This window comes from Stegostoma tigrinum, chromosome 30, assembly GCF_030684315.1.
Source record: "Stegostoma tigrinum isolate sSteTig4 chromosome 30, sSteTig4.hap1, whole genome shotgun sequence".
NCBI lineage: Eukaryota > Metazoa > Chordata > Chondrichthyes > Orectolobiformes > Stegostomatidae > Stegostoma > Stegostoma tigrinum.
Window position 1 is genome coordinate 29,206,271 of NC_081383.1, and position 20,970 is coordinate 29,227,240.

Consider the following 20,970-nt stretch of genomic DNA (forward strand, 5'->3'; position numbering starts at 1 on the left):
TCGCTTGGTCCACACTAAACAACTGCACCTCCCAGTCGTGAACCATTTCTAATCCCCCTCCCATTTCTCAGACGACATGTCCATCCTGGATGTCCTGCAGTGCCACAAAGATGCCACCCAAAGGTTGCAGGAACAGCAACTCATATTCCGCTTGGGAACCTTGCAGCCCAATAGTATCAATGTGGACTTCACAAACTTCAAAATCTCCCCTTCCCCTACTGCATCCTAAAACCAGCCCAGCTCGTCCCCACCTCCCTAACCTGTCCTTCCTCCCACCTATCCCCTCCTCCCACCTCAAGCCCTAATCCCATTTGCTACCTACTAACCTCATCCCACTCCATTGACCTGTCCGTCCTCGCTGGGTTGACCTACTCCGCCCTAACTCCCCACCTACACTCACCTTTGCTGGCTCCATCCCTGTCTCTTTGATCTGTCTGTCTCCTCTCCACTTTTCTTAAGACCATAAGACATAGGAGTGGAAGTAAGGCCATTCGGCCTATCGAGTCCACTCCACCATTTAATCATGGCTGATGGGCATTTCAACTCCACTTCCCTGCACTCTCCCCGTAGCCCTTAATTCCTTGTGAGATCAAGAATTTATCAATCTCTGCCTTGAAAACATTTACCGTCCCAGCCTCCACTGCGCTCCGTGACAATGAATTCCACAGGACCACCACTCTCTGGCTAAAGAAATGTCTCCTCATTTCCATTTTAAATTTACCCACTCTAATTCTAAGGCTGTGCCCACAGGTCCTAGTCTCCCTGCCTAACAGAAACAACTTCCCCAGCGTCCACCCTTTATCAGCCATGCATTATCTTGTAAGTTTCTATTAAATCTGCCCTCAACCTTCTAAACTCTAATGAATTCAATCCCAGGATCCTCAGCCGTTTATCGTACGTTAAATCTAGCATTCCAGGGATCATCTGTGTGAATCTCCGCTGGACACGCTCCAGCGCCAGTATGTCCTTCCTGAGGTGTGGGGCTCAAAATTGGACACAGTATTCTAAATGGGGCCTAACTAGAGCTTTATAAAGCCTCAGAAGCACATCACTGCTTTTGTATTCCAAGTCTCTTGAGATAAACAACAACATTACATTCGCCCTCTTAATCACAGACTCTACCTGCAAGTTTACATTTAGAGAATTCTGGACCAATACTCCCAGATCTCTTTGTACTTCTGCTTTATGAATTTTCTCACCATTTAGAAAATAGTCCATGCCTGTATTCTTTTCTCGTAATCTCCTCCTCTATCCATCTTCTATCCGCCTCCTCCTCTTCCTATTTATTTCAGAATCTCCTTCCCCTCCCCCATTTCTGAAGAAGGGTCCAGACCTGAAACGTCAGCCTTCCTGCTCCTCTGGTGCTGCTTGGCCTGCTGTGCTCATCCAGCTCTATAACTTGTTATCTCAGAATATGGTATCAACTGCCTTAAAAAGGGGACCTGAATGATTTCCCCTGACAATCCTGCTCATAAAGGGGACAGGTAGATTTCAAACATAGCCCTCATTTCTGAAGAAGCCAGCATTAGAATTGCTTGCAGAAAATGTGAGCTCAGTCCTAATGCAATAAAGTAGAACTGCCAGCCACTCCTTAGAAGACATGGGCTCTTTCTGTACGGTCTTACTATAAAATACAGAGTATGCCAGGTTGTTTATAACCAATTAATTATTCTTGAATTGAAGATTCAAACACACAATCTAATCTTCATACAACCAGCTCCCACAAAAATGCGGACAGGTTTTGATGATGTTGTTTGAAGGAGAAAATTGTCAAGAAGAAGAAATATAAATCTTCCTCCTGAATCTTACATGTCTGTTGAAGGAAATATTTTCCAAAAACATATTTAGGCTGCAGAATGAAGAATGATTCTTCAGCCCAGATTTTAAATATTTACAACAATTTGTGTTTTCACGAGAAAGCTTACTGTACCAAACATTTGTGAGCCCCTTCATGATAACAGTACTTGAGGGGTGATTGATTGTAGAATGGCCTTGAATGGCAGTAAGGGGAGAATTCAGGCTTATGACCAAAGGCATTGTCAAAGACAAAGATTGTAAGGAAGGGCATAAAGGAGAGGAGGAGGAGGGAGAAAAGGAAGTGTCAGTGGCAAACATTTACTGGGAATGGGGCTACAATGGACGGCTTTACAACCACTAATGAATTGGGGATGAAATTTATGGTCAGCCATGATTAGCAGAATGCACTGTCAACTGGGAACAAGGGACTGCTAATGTGGAGGTGGGATACAACTCTGGCAGGATTTGTTCCAGGACAAAAAGTATGGAGTTGATGGTGCCAGCAGCATTATGAATAAGGCAAAGAAAGAGATGGGATGCAGTTCATGGAGTTCTGTCTGAATTTGAACTTTGGAGATCATCAGGGCATGAAGACAGATCATAAATTTGTTTTTAAAATCTGCACTTTCTTCTTCAAAATTTTAAAATTAACTCTGCAGGACGAAAACATGGTTGTAAATTGACCACAACTTCTTGAAAGTGCCAATCTGGCAAGTGGAGAACAAAGCTCAGACCGAAACTTCACACCTCCCATTTTGTAAGAATTGCAATCAAAAGCCACACCAAGGAGCAGTAGACCCTCTGCCTCCACAGCTAGTTCTGGACAAAGGAGGCGATTGCAACTCATTATGCTTGAAGCTGCTGGCACCATTTATCTCACACCATCAAACAATGAACAGGGCTAAAAGCACAGAAATTACCTCATTCTAAAAATAACTCATCTAGGAACTCTAGCACATGACAAAAAATCCTAGACTCTGGAAAAAAAGTTTAATTATAAATTTCAGTCCGTTTTACTCTAGTCTGGTGTTAACATCAATGCCTGCAAGATTCTCTATACAGGAGACCAGACTCAAGGCTCAGCTGAGCCTGCCTTTCTTCTCAACCTCTTTGAAACCTATTTCCAGAAGGAATCCTGCATTCACTTGAAAAGAGGACCAACCACACTGTCACGCATCCATTCATTAAATGCGGAGATTTTGCAAGATCAGCCCAGGGAAAAGACATGGGCTTTCTGGACTCAGTCAAAACTAATGTGAATTAACATTCATAACTTTGAGCTTCAAATTATTCCTAATTATAAACTCTTTCCATTCCTTTTATTCTTCCTTGTAAGTTGCAAGAAAAAAATTATTAAAAAAAACTTCTGCTTACAGATAGACAAGGAGAAAAAAAAATAAAATTTTAATTCACCTCTCCCTTTTGTCAATAAACCAGGGTAAAGGCAAAATACAAGAACGCTGGAAATCTGAAACAAACACAGTGAATGCTGGAGAAACTCAGCAGGTCTGGTAGGAACTTCGGAAAGAGAAGAGAAACGGGTCAACTTTTCAATTCCAGTATGACTCTTATTCAGTCTTATACCTGGGTTCAGAATATTTTGGGCTGTGTTCTCATTGACACTGTCCATGTGATACAGGCAGATTGAAGTAATAACAGAGCAGCAGCAGACTCTGGCCTCTCCATTATGCTCAACAATGCCCCTTTGAATGCCTGGTTGAATAAGGGTTAAAAATGGAACGAGTTCAAGTGGGGGTTGATGTGCCAGTGATAACAGAGTACAAATAGGAGGCTGTTTAAGTGTCAAGCAGTGCAGCTGGCCTGTTCATTTAATGTAAGTTCATGGTTATTAAGCACATGACTCTGCACAGTCACTCTACACAGATGGTGTTGTACATTGTGTGTTCAGTTCCGTTGCCATGGCTGAAGTAAGTACATGTAAATTTTGTTAATTATCTTGATTATGTTTATAATTTTAAATGCCACTGACCTTTTAGTATATATTGCAGATAGCTTTGATTTTGTTCGTGATTTCTTTTGGTGGCACGGCTAACTTAATAAATTCACCAGAATTTTAAAATGTCCGCTTTTTTTTCATGATCATCAAATTGAGTAATGCCAATGCTGGAGAATGAAATGGCCGAAACAGATCCCCACCTCATGAAATATGCCAGGCCACACTTAGCATAGATAAGATGTAGAGTACAGCAGTGGGCTGCACCCCTGTCTTAGTGAAGACTTCACTGTGCCAGTGTGGCAAATTTCCATGTTATCTACTTTACATTCTGTGCTCCCTATGAAACTATTGAACTGAGGCAATTTTATGCTCTGCATCAATGTTTATCAGTGCAAATGTTGGGATTTCTCCAAATCATTTCACTAGAAATCACTTCATCCAAAATCATTTCACCCTAATCTGGACTGTTCTGAACCCTTAAGAGAAAGGCTGGTACATACCCCAGTCCATCAAACTGTTTAAACATGAAACATCCCAGATGTCCTCCTATTTCAAGGACCACAACTTGGCCCCTCCGGTAATCAAAAATGCCCTCAACCGCATCTCTTTCATTTCCAGCACTTCTGCCCTCAAATCCCCTCTTGCCAACAAAATTAAAGACAGAATCCCCCTGGTCCTCACATACCACACCAACAACCTCTGCATCCAGCGTATCATCCTCCTCCACCTTTGCCACCTGTAATCCGACCCCACGACCAAAGGGATATTTCCCTGCCCATCCCTATCTGCCTTTGGTAGGGATTGCTCAGTCCGTAACTCCCTAATGTGCTCCACACTCCCCACTAACCCCTTCACATCCAGTACCTTTCCCCGCAACCACAGGAAGTGCTACACCTGACCCCTCACCTCCATTCAAGACCCAAAGCAAACCTTTCATTTTTTTTTCCCTCTTTACTCATTAACGGGATTTAGATGTCGCTGGCTAGGCAGCATTTATTGCCTAATTGCCCCGATGGCAGTTCAGAATCAATCACATTGCTGTGCGTCTCGAGTCACATGTAGGTTAGACCAGGTAAGGATGGCAGTTTCCTCTCTCCAAAGGACATTCGTGGATGAGGTAGGTTTTTCCGACAATTGACAATGGATTCATGGTCATCATTAGATGCTTAATTCCAGATATTTTTATTGAATTCAAATTCCACCATCTGCCGTGGTGGGAATTGAACCCAGGTCTGTGGAATGTCATCCAGGTCTCTGGATTAACAGTCCAGCAATAACACCACTACACCATTGCCTCCCCTCAGATATCAGACAGGGTTCACATGTACACCCATCACCTCGATCTACTGTATCTGTTGCTCCAGATGTGGCCTCCTTTACATCAGTGAGACCAAGCGCAGACTCGGGGACTGTTTCATGGAGCATCTGCGCTCTGTAAGCCATAATCAACAACACCTTCTGGTCACAAACCATTTTAACTTCCCCTCCCACTCCCTGGATGACATGTCTATCCTGGGCCTCCTTCAGTCCCACAATGACTGGAAGTGCGAGGGCAGCCTGGGAAGGTAAGCTTTTCAATTATAAAAGTCTTCCCTCGCATGACTATGGCCTTTCAGTTAATTAATACCAGAGTCACTACATGTGTAGTATCTCCCACCTGCCACCTCCTCTAACCTAATAATAACGACTAAATGTGGTGAGTAGGTCAGCTATTTGCATTTTATTTTTCCTCATCTCTTTGTTATCTTTTGAGGTGGTCACGTAGATGTCAAATCCTCTGGGAGCGGGTCAGAAGGCAAAGCTGGAGTCTATTTGAGTATATAACAGAGTAAACTTACTGGTGCAGCGAACGTGCAAAACTAAAAATAAACTAATTCATTTAAAATAATTAACAAAGTAGAGCTGGCAGGCCAGGTGATGTGCTGTAGCTGTATGATATGGGATCCAGCTGATCCCATTGAGAACAGCAGTGACCACATCTACAGCAAGTGTTGGCTGCTCGAGGAGCTCCGGCTCAAAAGTGATGAGCTGGAATCCGAACTCCAAACACTGCGGCACATCCGGGAGGGGGAGAAGTACCTGGATGCTGTGATCCAGGAGGCAGTCACACCTGGTAGATTAACTAATGTTAATTCAATCGGCGGGCAGGGACAGCAGTGTGTGACTGCGAGTGAGGCAGATAGAGGGGCCCTGCAGAAGGAACACAGGAGCCGCAGCCCTTGAGATTGTCCCACAGGTATGAGGCACTTGCTCTCTGTGTGGATGAGGAACAGGGCTGCAGGAAGGATGAGTTAACTGATCGCGACACCATGGTCCAGGAGGCCATTCAAGAGGGGGAAGCAAAAAGAGAGACTGTAGTTGTTGGGGATTCCATCGTCAGGGGGATAGACAGTATCCTCTGCGAGCAGGATAGAGAATTCCGCATGGTGTGTTGCCTGCCCGATGCCAGGGTGCGAGATATCTCTGATCAGCTTGAGATGATACTAGAGAGGGAGCGGAGGATCCCGTTGTTGTGGTCCACGTAGGTACAAACATAGGCAGGACGAGGAAAAAAGATCTGTTTCGGGTTTATGAAAAGCTAGGAACAAAATTTAAAAAACAGGTCTTCAAGGGTCATAATCTCTGGATTGCTGCCCGAGCCACATGCAAATTGGCATAGGGAGGCAAGATCAGGGAAGTAAACATATGGCTAAAAGAGTGGTGTGGGAAAGAGGGTTTCCTTTTCATTGGGCACTGGCATCAGTTCTGGGACAGGAGGGATCTATACCGCTGGGATGGACTCCACCTGAACAGGGCCAGGTCCAGTGTTCTGGTGAAAAGGGTAAATAAGGTGGTTAATAGGACTTTAAATTAGTAAGTGGGGGGAAGGGAGAAGTGAGCGTAGAGGGAGTATAACAATTAATGTAAGGCAAAGCAGCATGTTAGCAGGTGATGAGGAAGCTTCAAATCCACTGAAAATTAGGAAAAATGTTAAAGGGAAGGAGAACTCAAGAGCTGTTCGTAATGGAGGTAATAGGACCCGAAAAGAAGATACAAAAACTGGCATAAGGGCACTTTATCTGAATGCATTCAAAACAAGGTGGATGAGTTGATGGTGCAAATCATGGCAAATGGGTATGATGTCATGGCCATTACAGAGACATGGTTACAGGATGGTCATGACTGGGAGTTAAATATCCAGGGGTATCAAACTGTTGGGAAGGACAGTCAGGAGGTAAGGGAGGTGGTGTTGCTCTGATTTTTAAGGATGATATCAGGGCGGTAGTGAGAGATGTTAATAGGTTCTACTGAACAAAACGTTGAATGCATTTGGGTGGAAATTAGGAATAGTAGGGAGAAGAAGTCACTGATAGGTGTGGGCTATAGGCCACCAAATAATGACATTGTGGTGGGGCGGGCAATAAACATAGAAATAGCTAACGCATGTAAAAATGGTACAGCAATCATCATGGGGGATTTTAATTTACATATCGATTGGTCAAACCAGGTCGGTCATGGCAGCCTTGAGGAGGGGTTCATAGAATGCATCCACGCTAATTTCCTTGAACAATATGAAATGGAGCCTACGAGGGAGCCAGCTATCCTAGATATAGTCCTGGGTAATGATACAGGAATAATTAATGATCTCACAGTTAGGGATCCTCTCAGAAGGAGCAATCACAGTATGGTCGAATTTAAAACACAGATGGAGCGTGAGAAGGTTAAATCCAGTACCTATGTCCTGTGCTATAAAAAAGGAAGGAATGAGGAAGGTAGAATGGGAGGAAAAACTTTATGGTGGGTCAATTGAGGAACAGTGGAGGACTTTCAAAACAATTTTTCACAGTGCTCAGCAGAGGTATATTCCAGTGATAAGGAAGAACTGTAGGAAAAGAGAGATTCAGCCATGGATATCGAAGGAAATAAAGGAAAGTATCAAATTGCAAAAAAAACACATACAAAAAAAGCAAAGGGCAGTGGGAAACTAGTAGACTGGGAAATTTTTAAAGGCCAAAAGAAAGCCTCCTGTGTTCCTGTCTGCAGGGCCCCTCTACCTGCCTCACTCGCAGTCACACACTGCTGTCCCTGCCCGCTGATCGAATTAACATTAACATTATAAAGAAAGATAGATTATGAGAGTAAACCAGCTCAGACTATAAAACAGGCAGCAAAAGCTTCTATAAATATGTAAATCATAAAAGAGTGGTGAAGGTAAACGTTGGTCCTTTAGAGGATGAGAAGGCCGATTTAATAATTGGGAATGAGGAAATAGCCGAGACATTAAACAGTTATTTCGTGTTGGTCTTCACAGTGGAAGACAAATAGCAAGAAAACTTATTAAAACTAAAGAAAACATTAGAAAACTAAAACTAATAGCAAAAAGGTTATAGCAGGCGAGGGCCTAGAAACTATCATCACTAAGGAGGCAGTGCTGGGAAAGCTAATGGGGCGAAAGGTAGACAAGTCTCCTGGCCCTGATGAAATGCATCCTGGGGTACTAAAAGAGGCGATGAGGGAAATAGCAAATGCCCTAGCAATTATTTACCAAAATTCACTGGACTCTGGGGTGGTTCCCGCAGATTGGAAAACAGCCAAAGTGACGCCACTGTTTAAAAAAGGAAGTAGATAAAAAGCAGGTAACTATAGGCCAGTTAGCTTAACTTCAGTCGTGGGGAAAATGCTTGAATCTATCATTAAGGAAGAAATAGCAAAACATCTGGATATAAATTGTCCCATTGGGAACACCCAGCATGGGTTCATGAAGGGGAGGTCATGTTTAACTAATTTGGTGGAATTCTTGGGGTGGAGCTTAGTCTTACAAATCAGCCATGATCTTATTGAATGGCAGGGCAGGCTCGAGGGGCCAGATGGCCTACTCCTGCTCCTAGTTCTTATGCTCTTATGACGCCACAGGCAAACTGGAGGAACAACACCTCATAGGCTGCCTCGGGAACTTACAGCCCGATGGCCTTCATGTAGAATTCACCAGTTTTAAAATCTCCCCATCTGCATCCTCATCCCACATCCAAACATCCCTTTCATCCCTGCCTCCATGACCTGACATTACCTGTCCATCTTCTCTCCCACCTATCCACCCCACCATTCCCATTGACCAATCCCCACTGCTCCTACCTGCACCTACCTACCTTCCCCAGCCCCACCCGTCTTCCCGCTATTTATTTCCCAGCTTCCTTCCTCTTCCCCCATTTCTGAAGAAGGGTCCAACCTGAAACGTAGACTTGCCCACTCCTCTGATGCTGCCAGGCCTGCTGTGTTCCTCCAGCTCCGCACTGCATTGTCTCTGACTCCAGCATCTGCAGTTCTTGCTGTCTCAAACTTTTTAGCCTACTGTCTTTACTGGATATCAGGCCCATCGCACCATCTCGTATCTAGAACCCTGGAAGACAACATTTTTTGTTTGTGCTTGATGCTAATTTTCCTGGATCCTCCTCCCAGGGGGTGAAAGAAATGGACTGATGCATTTAAATTAGGTACAAATGAAAAGCAGAGTAATGTTTTGTGTCATTTGATCTCAGAAAGTAGTAATTTTGCTGAAGCTGCATTCATTACTCTTTCTAATTGCTCTGAGGGGAACCTTGAGATGAAGGTTTAACTCTGATGTTGTTCTTGTCCTTCCTGATGGCAGTGCTCATGAACCTGGGACGTTTTCATTGAATAGGTTCATTGAAATGCTGCCTTGCGTCCTTAGATGGTACTCCTTAGATGTGCGAGTATTTAGTTAGAGATTTACTCAGGTGGCATTTTTCTAATTGAAAAATGTTGAGCCAATCAAGGTGAATTTTGCCCAAACAATTTCATCTCATCAAGTTTGGGCCCCAAGGTTTTTACTACAATCAGTGGTACCTGTCACTTCTTGTAAGAGACCAGAACCGAAGTTGTACCCTTAATCTGTCAAGGCTCCCTGTATAGTTCTCAGCCTAGCCAAGGTCTTGTGCAAACTTAAGATTTAGGATCAACAAATGAGACTGACATTTGGGGTATCATCAACCTCTGCGATTTTTCAGCAGATGATGGAGAACATTTTACAGGGTCTATCAAACGTCATTTATCCAGATAATGTGCTAATAACAAGGAAGTCCAATAAGTAACACTCAGAACTTGGATATAGTCCTTAAATGTTTCTCCCAGGCAGGCATATGCCTTACAAGGGGAAAAGGTGTTCCAGGCACCCAACTGACCTATTTGGGCTAGAGTTTGCAAGACTGGGTTACACCCATTGGAAATAGTGAGGGCAAACAAAGGTAACCAGCTCCCACATCCATACCAGAGCTTAGGCCTTTCCTTAGGCTGGTGAACTATTATGTTAAGTTCATATATAACCTGGCCTCCATCCTGGCACCTTTGTATCAACTCTTAAAAAAAGACTCAGCCTTGGACATGATTGTGTAGGCAAGACGCAGCTTTGAGGGAAGTGGAAAAAACAGCTATCATCCTCGAGGGTGTTGGTACACTATGATACCAAGGGACATCTGGTATTGACATGTGATGCCTCTCCATATGGCATTGGGGTAGTATTAGTTATAGATGACCCAATGGAGAGGAATGCCCAATTGCCTATGTGTACAGGATTATGGTTAACGCACAGCATAAATATGCTCAGACAGTAAAGGAAAGTTTGGAGCTCACAGATGAAGGCAATACCTTTACAGATGTAAATTTGTAATGCTAACAGACACCAAACTCCTGCCTGGTCTACTGAGAGGCATTGGCCACCCATAAATTCAGGCCGAATTCAGCAATAGGCTCTAATACTAAGTACACAAATTTATAAGTTGGAACACCGAGCAGGAGCTAAGTAACAAATGCGAATGCATTGATCACCTCCCACTGGTGGATAGACCATAAGACATAGGAGTGGAAGTAAGGCCATTTGGCCTATCAAGTCCACTCTGCCATTTAAATCATGGCTGATGGGCATTTCAACTCCACTTCCCTGCACTCTCCTCGTAGCTTTTGATTCCTTGTGAGATCAAGAATTTGTCGATCTCTGCCTTGAAGGCATCTAACTTCCCAGCATCCACTGCACTCCGTGGCAATGAATTCCACAAGCCCACCACTCTCTGGCTGAAGAAATGTCGTCTCATTTCAGTTTTAAATTTACCCCCCATAATTTTAAGGCTGTGCCCACAGGTCCTAGTCTCCCCACCTAACGGAAACAACTTCCCAGCGTCCACCCCTTCTAAGCCATACATTATCTTGTAAGTTTCTATTAGATCTCCCCTCAACTTTCTAAACTCTAATGAGTACAATCCCAGGATCCTTAGCCATTCATCATACGTTAAAGACCACCGGTGGTACTGCCAGTAGAAGAGACCATTCTGGTTTTAAACTTTCTGGACACACTTCCAGTCACAGCTGACAATATCAGACGATGGACATAGAAAGATCCGGTCCTGGCAAAACTGAAACAGCTGGTGGTGAGGGGGAAACCAAAGGGCCATCACATCATGTATCAAAACCCTGTTGGACCTGAAGAGACTAGATTACCGTAGAAAATGGCATATTATGGGGAGAAAGAGTGATTATCCTGAGAGAAGGTTACAGCCAGATACTGGCTGAATTCCACCAGGGTCATCCAGAGCTTTCCAAAATTAAAATGTTGATGAGAAGTTGTGTCTGGTGGCCAAGATTGTATGCAGACGCAGCTGTGTTGGTGGGGCCTAGAGTGCCAACAAGGACGAAAATTACCACCATTAGGTCCCCCACATTCATGGGAATGGTCTGGTAAATTCTGGTCTTGGCTATGCATTGACTATGTAGGTCCATTCATGGGTTCAGTGTTCTCATTGTGGATGCTCATTCAAAGTGCCTGGACGTGCATAGAGTTCATTAATCAAAATGGGGATAACAGAAAAACTCTGTGCATCTTTTGCAATACAAGACTCCTGTAAGTGTTGGTCATAGATAATGGGGCATCGTTTACCAGCAGGGAATTTGAGTATTTCCTGAGGTCGAATGGTACTCAACATATAATGACAGCTCCACAACATCCGTCACCCAATGGTCTGACAGAAACAACATTCCAAACTTTGAAGGCAGGCTTAAAGAAACAGCCTACAGCTTCACTAAATACCAAACTGGTCTTGTTTCTATTTGATTATCACACCACCTCTCACACAACTGCAAGGATAGCTCTGGCAGAGTTACTAATGGGGAGAACACTCCACACCAGGTTAAATCTGATCTTCCTGGACCTAAGAGGAAGGGTGAAATGGCATCAGGAACACCAATGCTGGGCACAAGGCTCTGCTAAGAGAGATAGGCAGCTTATTTTAGGGGATGAAGTCTGGCACTGGACCCGCAGGAATGGCCCTGCATGGGTAAGAGACATGGTTGACGTGAGGTCTGATCCAGTGACATAGGTGTGATGATCCTGAACAAGCACATGGACAATACAAAAGCTGCAAACTCTCAAACGATGTGGGAGAAAAACGTGCCTGACACCTGGATAGCCTTTCCAGCTATTACAGAACCCGTGGGTTCTCCCTCTCCGTCAAGTGTTGAAGATACCTCGGAACTGGAGACGGACACAACAGATGTTGCTGCCTCAAAGCCTTTGACACCTGAAGAAGAGATTAATTTCTTCCAGGTTGCTCTGGCTGCTAGAGGCAAGCTACTATGTGTTACACACCACCGGTGTCAGAGGAACCTGACCCTGTGCTAAAAAGCCACAGGAAAAGCTACAAAAATATACTGGCCTCTGCCCTCAGATTTGGAGGGGGACGGATGTAAAGATTGTAGTGAGGTCAGCCAGGTGGAACCCATAGAGTTTGAGCTCCCCAACTGGGTCTGTTAACCTGGTCCAATCAGACAGCCCTTGCTGACAGATGTAAACAGGAGTGTCAGTCATCTGCTTCACTCCGAGCTGACCCTGAAGAAGATGGATCAATGTCAAGGGCTTTCTACATGTTAATTAAAGACTGACTTGGCGATATGATACTGGCCTACGTGAAGTTATTTCAGGTGACTCTTAAAGTGACAACATGTGCTGCAATTATGATTAAATGAGACATTTGTAAACCTGGCAGCCTCTGACTTTAACCAATCAGATGAATGGGACGATCAATTATAAACCAGTGCTTGTTTGAAAAGTGGGACAGTCACCAAATTCTTCTCAGCTCAAAGCAAGTCGCTCAAGTTTGATGCCGATGCACAATGGCACTGAATGGAGGCCGCTTAGCTGCAGTTTCCTTCTGAAGTCATCAGCCCACAGTTTTGCCCCAATGTGCATTGCTGTAGGCCTGCCAGCAACACAACCTCCTAATCTTGATTTTGATGTGAACTCTGATTCCTATCAGTATTTCACTGATAACCACAAATTTTTAGCAGCTCCCAGTCAACCATTGGGTTCAGCTGAGGAGACTGCCCCTCACGCCTTTCAGGAATAGCAACAACAGCCTGCATTTGTGTAGCACCTTTGACATAAATGTTTCAATGCACTGGTAAGAGTTTAATCAGCTTAATTCCCTCAAAATTTTAAAAATGTTGATAATTTGAGACTAACTAAAAAAGAAGTTCGGATAGAAGTGGGACTTAAGCAGCACTGCAGAATCATACATACAGGAGAGGGCCTTTGATCAACTGAGTCTATACCGACAAAAAAAATCCTAAATTTACATGACTCCCATTTTCCAGAACTTGACCCCTTATTGTGGCATTTCCAGTGTTTATCCAAGTACTTTTTAAGACAATGCATTCCAGATTCCCACTATCCAGATGCATCCTGGAACTGCACAGAGTCACAAACACAGCCCAGTCATAGATCATAGAATCCCTACAGTGTGGAAACAGGCCCTTCTGCCCCACAAGTCCACACTGACTCTCAAAGCATCCCACTCAGACGAATCCCCCTATAGTTTAGCACGGCCAATCCACCTAACCTGCACATCTTTGGACTGTGGGAGGAAATCAGAGCATCTGGAGGAAACCCACGCAGACATGGGGAGAATGTGCAAACTCCACACAGACAGTTGCCCAAGGGTGGATTTGAACCCAGGTCACTGGCACTGAGGCAACAGTGCTAACCACTGAGCCACTGTGCTGCTCATCAGCAAATCCATTGATTTCATCTATACTGCCCACTGCCTTGGAAAAGAAACCAACATAATCAAAGACCCCTCCCCCCCACCATGGTTATACTCTCTTTCACCTTCTTCTGTTGGGTAGAAGACATAAAAATTAGCGTACACGTAATAATACATTTAAGAACAGCTTCTTCTCTGCTGAGTGAAAAATGTTTTCCTCAAATCCCCTCTAAACCTCCTGCCTTTCATCTTAAAAGTGTGCCCCCTTGTTCTTGAAACTTCAGCTAAAGGGAATAGCTGATTTCTATCCACCCTGTCCATGCCCCTTAATCTTATACTACTCAATCAGGTTCCCTCTTGGCTTTCTCTGCTCTTAAAACAAAATACTGAGCTTATCCAGCTTCTTTTCATCGTTAAACTACTCAGGCAACATCCTGGTGAATCTCTTTTGCACCCCTCCACCGTGATCACATCCTTCTTATTGTGTGGCGACCCGAACTACACACAGCACTGCAGCTGTGGTCTAACCAAAATCCTCAACAGCTCCAATAAAACATTCCTGCCCTTATAATCTATGCCATTGCTGACAAAGGCAGGTGTCCATACTCCAAGTTCCCCGCTGTTCCTTTCAGCTTCTGGTGTCCTGCCTTTCATTTGACTACTCCTTTGTCTTTTTCCTACTTCCAAAGTGCATTTACCAATGGTAAATCCTCTTCCACTAATCTGCCCATGTGACTTGTCTGTCCATATCCTCCTGCAACCCAAGTCCTCCTTCTTCACTGTCAACTACCCATGTGTCATCCTTCCGTGGAATTTATCATGCACCCACATCTTCTTCTATATCGTTTATACATATTAGGAACATTGGCACTGATTCCTACGGTAAGTCACTGGACACCAGCCTCTAGTCTCAAACTGTTGTAGGGTGGATTTCAAACAACAACATGCAGAATACAGGAAGGAGATTGAATGCTTAGCAGCATGGTGTAAAGACAACACTCTCTCCAAGGTCAGCAAAATGAAGGAGGTGGTCATTGACTTTAGGAGACAGAGTGGAGGGCATGGCCCTGTCTGTATCAATGGTGCTGAGGTGGAGATGGTTGAGAGCATCAAATTCCTACTAGTGATGATCACCAACAATCTAACTTGGTCCATACATGTCAACACAATGGTCAAGAAAGCACAACAATGTCTTTACTTCTTCAGGAGGCTAAAGAAGTTCAGCATGTTCACAAGGACTCTTACCAATTTTTATAGATGCACCATAGAAAGTATCCTATCTGGATGCATCCCAGTCACAGCTGAGAGTCATGAACACAGCCCAGTCGGTCATGCAAGCCAGCCTTCCATCCATACTTTTCACTGCCTTGGGAAAGCAGCCAACATAATCAAAGACCCCCTCAGAAGACAAAGAAGTTAGCATACACGTAGGAAGAGATTCAAGAACAGCTTCTTCACTGCTGTTATTAGACTTCTGAATGGACTTCTCAAATTTTAAATTTAATCTTGATCTCGTTCTCTGTGTACCTTCTCTGCAGCCACACCATTTTATTACTTGCTCTGTTCTATTATGCTAACTCACTTTGTATGGTATGATCTGCCACTAATGCACACAAAACAAAACTTTTCACTGTAATGAAGTTCATGTGAAAATAATAAATCAAATCAAATCAAACAGCCTTCTCCACCACACTTTATCTCCTAGCACAAAACTAATTTTGGATTAAACTTGCCAAGTTACTTTGGATCCCATGTGTTTTTACCTTCGTTAACAGTCTCCCCATGGGACCTTGTTAAAGGTTTTTCAAAAATCCATACAAACTACATCAACAGCATTACCCTAACCCATTAACTTGGACAGCTCCTCAAAAAATTAAATCAAATTTGTTAGGCATTACCTCTCTCTTAAAAAGCCAGGTTGGCAATCCCTGATCAAACCTTGCCTGAGGAATCTGTACAGTGTGGAAGCAGGCCATTCAGTCCACAATGATCATCCAAAGAGCATTCCATCCAGATCCATCCCCACTTATCCTATCCTCGTAACCCTGCATTTCCCATGGCCATTCTAAGTAGCCTACACTGCCCTGGACACTATGGGCAATTTAGCATGGCCAGTCCACCTAACCTGCACATCTGTGGCCAGTGGCACAAAACCCATGCAGTCACAGGGACAATGTGCAAACTCTGCACAGACAGTCATCGGAGGGAAGAACTGAACCTGCGTCCTCAGTGCTGCGAGACAGCAGTGCGAACCACTGGGCCACGGTGCCCCTCTAAGTGAAGACCAATCCTATCCTTCAGAATTTTGTCCGATAGTTTCCCAGCATCATGAAGGAGGTCGAGAGAGAGAGACGCAAAGGGAAAAGTTTAGGGAGAACTCTCCACAGTTGAGAGCCTCAGCAGCTGAAGGCAGGGCTGGCACTCATTGTGTGGAAGAAGTTAAGTTTCCTTAAAATAAAACAGATTGGTAGAACAGAACATTGTTGGAGGGCTGTAAGGTTGGAAGCGGTGACAGAGGTAGAGGTGACGAGGTCATGGATGGATTGGAACATAAGATTTATCATTTTTAATTTGATTTATTGGTAAAACAAGGGTTAATGTAGGTCAGCAAACATAGGGTGATGGAAGAAGGCGTTGGTGGAAAGTGGTGACACAGATGGCAGAGTTTTGAGTGGAGGTTTATGGAGAATGGAAGTTGGGAGAACATTGGAACAGATGAATATGGGAAGGAACAAAGCATGTATGAGGGTTTCAGTTAAAATGTGGACAAGAGATGACTATTATACAGGTGGAACCGACTGGTCTTGATATTGAGATAGTGGTCAGAAGCTCAGATCAACTTCAAATAAGATGTTGAGGTTAGAAACAGTCTGGATCAGCTTAATCTATTATGAAAGCCACGAGATCCTGCCCTGAGCAGGAAGATAGAGGCACAATTAAACATCTCAGTTCAAAGATGGCACCTCTATCAATGCAACACCCACTCAATTACTAAGACCCATTTCCTTACTTTTGTTTGTACAGATTTGGTCGTCTGAGTTTTGTGACAATGCATTGAAACCCTCCCCGTTCTTTTGTCTCTATCTTTTATTTTTATTTCACAAACGATGCCTTATGTGGTCTGTCAGGTTCGTATGTACAGTCACTTTAACACAATCACTGGACAGCAGAGATTTGTGTATCTGTCACTGTGAGTTAACAGGTTGTATCATTTTGATTTAAGCCTGCAGTCCCTGCAGTGCTAAACTTTAACCGGTACAGTATATTCACAGTTATGCTTACCGGTTCTTGAAATCTGACAGCCATTTTGCAATTATCTTCTCATATTTCCTGACTCGGTTTCTCTCCGTCCTCCTGATTGTGTTTCCCGATATTTAGGTAACTTATTTGCCACTCCTGCTTTCGAAGAGGGTGGAGATTGTGCTTGAGGTGTATTCAATAGTTCCGGGTTAAAGAATGAGCAGCAAATTCCACGCTGGTAAATTACACCTGCACCTTTAACCACAAAGTAGTGAAACCTGCTGAGCTGACAGCCCACAGCCTACTTCTGCCCCCGCCCAGTAATGACACAGCAACAGCACAACCTCAGGTAAACGCAGCTATTGTTTTGGGTTTTGAAATTTGAGGCCTATTATACATGCTGCACCAGGGCCCTCAATTTAGACAACATTCCAAAATTACAGACATAAATGGAGAAACACAGTCACACCAATTATCCAAGCATCTGGAAAGTTTCCTAGCCCAGAGGAATTATAAACGCCATCAAACATTAACTGGTTGGTATGAGGGAGGTGCCCCTTGCATACCAAGTTTGATACAGACATGCCATAATTCTCTGTACACACAGACTAAAGTTACTAAACTGTTTCATTTCCATTTGTTTCTACTGGCTCCAGTTCTCAATGCGAGATTCACTCGTTTAAAATCTAGGATAGCTTCACGTAACAGGCCAGCAGGTGAATGCATCCACTTAAACACAGATCTGCTGCTGGAAAGGGCTCCCTACCCAGTCCATATAGTGTCCATACCTTTGAACCAGGAGGCTCAGGTTTGGATCCCACTTGTTCCAAAGATGTGTAACAATATCTTTGGACAGGTTGACGAGAAAATATTTCTGTTGCTGAAATTCTCATTGACACCTTTACCTCCAGAAATAACTATTCTAATGCATTTCAGTTAGCCTCCCTTTTCCACCCAAAGTCATCCAAAATGCCGCTATGCCCCCATTGGACAACAGTTCACCCATTGCCCCTATGCCTGCCAATGAACGTTGGCGGATGGATGTGAGTTTGCTCGCTGGGCTGGAAGGTTAGTTTTCAGACGTTTCATCACTTTTTTTTATTTGAAAAATATACTTTATTCATAAGATGTACAAAAAATAAAACATATTTACACACCTACCCAGTCATGCAAGCCGCTCCGGGTACCCAGGGAGTACATACACCAACTAAAGGAAAAAAACAAAGAAGGAAAAAAAAACAAAGCGAAGAAAACACCCCGGCAGTCGTCTCCCCGCACAGTCCCTGTTGGTCCCCTGACCAGTTGGGGAAGGCGCCAGCTGGGCCCAGTTACCAGATAGGGCCCTTTTTTCTATTCTGGACGAGGGGTTTCATACGGTGGTCTTTCCCCACCGCGCTTTGGCGGCGGCTGCCCCAAGTTTTAGCGCGTCCCTCAGCACGTAGTCCTGGACCTTGGAGTGCGCCAGTCTGCAACACTCGGTCGGGGTCAGTTCTTTCAGCTGGCAGACCAGCAAGTTGCGGGCAGACCAAAGAGCGTCTTTCACCGCATTGATGGTCCTCCCGGCGCAGTTGATGTTGGTCTCAGTGTGCGTCCCAGGAAACAGCCCGTGGAGCATGGAGTCCCACGTCACGGAGCTGCTCGGGACGAACCTCGACAAATACCACTGCATCCCCCTCCAGACCTCCTGTGCATAGGCACACTCCAGAAGGAGGTGATCGACAGTCTCGTCCCTCCCATAGCCACCTCGAGGGCAGTGTGCGGTGGCGCAGAGATTCCGGGCATGCATAAACGATCTCACTGGCAGAGCCCCTCTCATCGCCAGCCAAGCAATGTCCTTGTGCTTGTTTGAAAGTTCTGGCGATGAGGCATTCTGCCAAACGACTTTGGCAGTCTGCGTGGGGAACCACACAACGGGATCCACCCTCTCCTTTTCCCGAAGGGTCTTGAGGATACTACGTGCTGACCTCTGCCTGACGGCCTTGTGGTCAAAGGTTTCGTTTCAAAAATTTCTCCACGAAGGACAGGTGGTACGGGACGGTCCAACTACTCGGAGCGTTCCGCGGCAACGAGGCCAGGCCCATCCTTCGCAACACCGGGGACAGGTAGAACCTCAGTAAGTAGTGACACTTGGTATTTGCGTACTGAGGATCTACGCACAGCTTGATGCAGCTGCACACAAAAGTAGCCATCAGGGCGAGGGTGGCGTTCGGTACGCCCTTTCCCCTATTTTCCAGATCTTCGTACATGGTGTCCCTGCGGACCCGGTCCATCCTCGACCCCCAAATGAAGTGGAAGATGGCCTGGGTGACCGCAGTGGCGCAGGTCCAGGGAATAGGCCAAGCCTGCGCCACATGCAACAGTACCGAAAGCCCCTCGCACCTGACAGCCAGGTTCTTACCCGCGGAGAGGGACCGGAGCGTCCGCCTACCCAGCTTCTGCTTCAATTTGGTGATACGCTCCTCCCAAGTCTTAGTGCACGCCCCAGCTTCACCAAACCAAACACCCAGCACCTTCAGGTAGTCTGTCCTGACGGTGAAGGGGATGAAGGAGCGGTCGTCCCAGTTCCCGAAGAACATGACCTCACTCTTACCCCTATTGACTTTGGCACCCGAGGCCAGTTCAAACTGGCCGCAGATGTCCAATAGTCGACTCACCGACCGACGATCGGTGCAGCAGACGGCGACATCGTCCATGTACAGGGAGGTCTTGACCTGAAGGCCTCCGCTGCCTGGGATAGTCACGCCCTTCAGGCTCACTGCGGCGAAGGGCTCCACACAACACATGAGCAAGGCAGGAGAGAGCGGGCAGCCCTGCCTGACTCCAGATCTGACAGGAAAACTGTCCGATTCCCACCTGTTGATTGAGACTGCGCTAATGATGCTGGTGTAGAGCAGCCGGATCCAACTGCGGATGCCCTCCCCGAACCCCAATTTGGAGAGGACGTCCCTCATGTAAGCATGAGAGACCCTGTCAAAGGCCTTCTCCTGGTCCAGGCTGACGAGGCAGGTGTCCACCCCCCTGTCCTGTACGTAGGTGATCGTATCCCTGATGAGCGCGAGGCTCTCAGCGATCTTCCTGCCTGGCACAGCACAGGTTTGGTCAGGGTGAATCACCGACTCCAGGACAGACCTGACCCGGTTGGCTATGACCTTGGCCAGGATTTTGTAGTCCACGTTCAATAGTGAAATGGGACGCCAATTCTTAATTTCTTCCCTCTCCCCCTTCCTCTTGTAAATGAGGGTGATGATGCCCTTCCTCATGGACTTGCACATTTCCCCTGCCTGAAATGCACTATCATAGAACTCCAGCAGGTCCTGGCCGACCAGGTCCCACAGAGCGGAATACAGCTCGACCAGTAAGCCGTCGCTCCTGGGAGTCCTATTCCTCTCCAAGGACTTGACAGCTCTGGTCAGCTCGTCCAGGGATATCGGCCAGTCCAGCCACTCCCTCGTGCCGTCATCTAAGACCTCCGTGATAGACGACAGGAACGACTCGGAGGCCATGCTGTCCGTGGGCTTCGTGTCGTACAGTCCAGCATAGAAGGATCTGCTGATCCTCAAAATGTCGGGCCGAGACGACGTCACCGAGCTGTCGTCCTCCTTCAGCCACCTAAGCACAGAGCTCTCTTTGTGCACCTTCTGAAAGAAGAAACGCGAGCACGTCTCGTCCTGCTCCACAGAGCAAATCCTGGACCGGAAGATTATCCTGGAGGCCTCCGCGGCGAAGAGTGAGGCTTGCTGGCCCCTCACCTCGCAGAGGTCCTCCGTGACATCAACCCCCATCAACTGCAGAAGGAGCAGGTTCTGCACCCTTTTCTGGAGTCGCGACAGCTTTCCCTGCCTCTCTCTCGCCTTCCGAACACCCTTGAGGACAAAGAACCTCTTGATGTTCTCCTTCACCGTCTCCCACCAGTCGCCTGGAGACTCAAAGAGGGGTTTCATGGTTCTCCAA

General features: G+C 45.6%; 1 protein-coding gene across 2 annotated transcripts in view; it reads right to left on the reverse strand.

The window, feature by feature from the left end:
* Positions 1-20,970, reverse strand: part of LOC125465784 (tight junction protein ZO-3-like) — a 96,632-nt gene that overhangs the window by 63,964 nt on the left and 11,698 nt on the right. Inside the window, exon 1 of one of the 2 annotated variants that reach the window (XM_048559633.2) lies at positions 17,062-17,338. The exons of the other annotated variant lie outside the window; for it this stretch is intronic. Coding sequence (XP_048415590.2) covers positions 17,062-17,085 — 24 coding nt within the window. The 5' untranslated portion in view covers positions 17,086-17,338. Of the gene's footprint in view, positions 1-17,061; positions 17,339-20,970 lie in introns of those variants that run through there. 2 annotated transcript variants of the gene reach the window in all.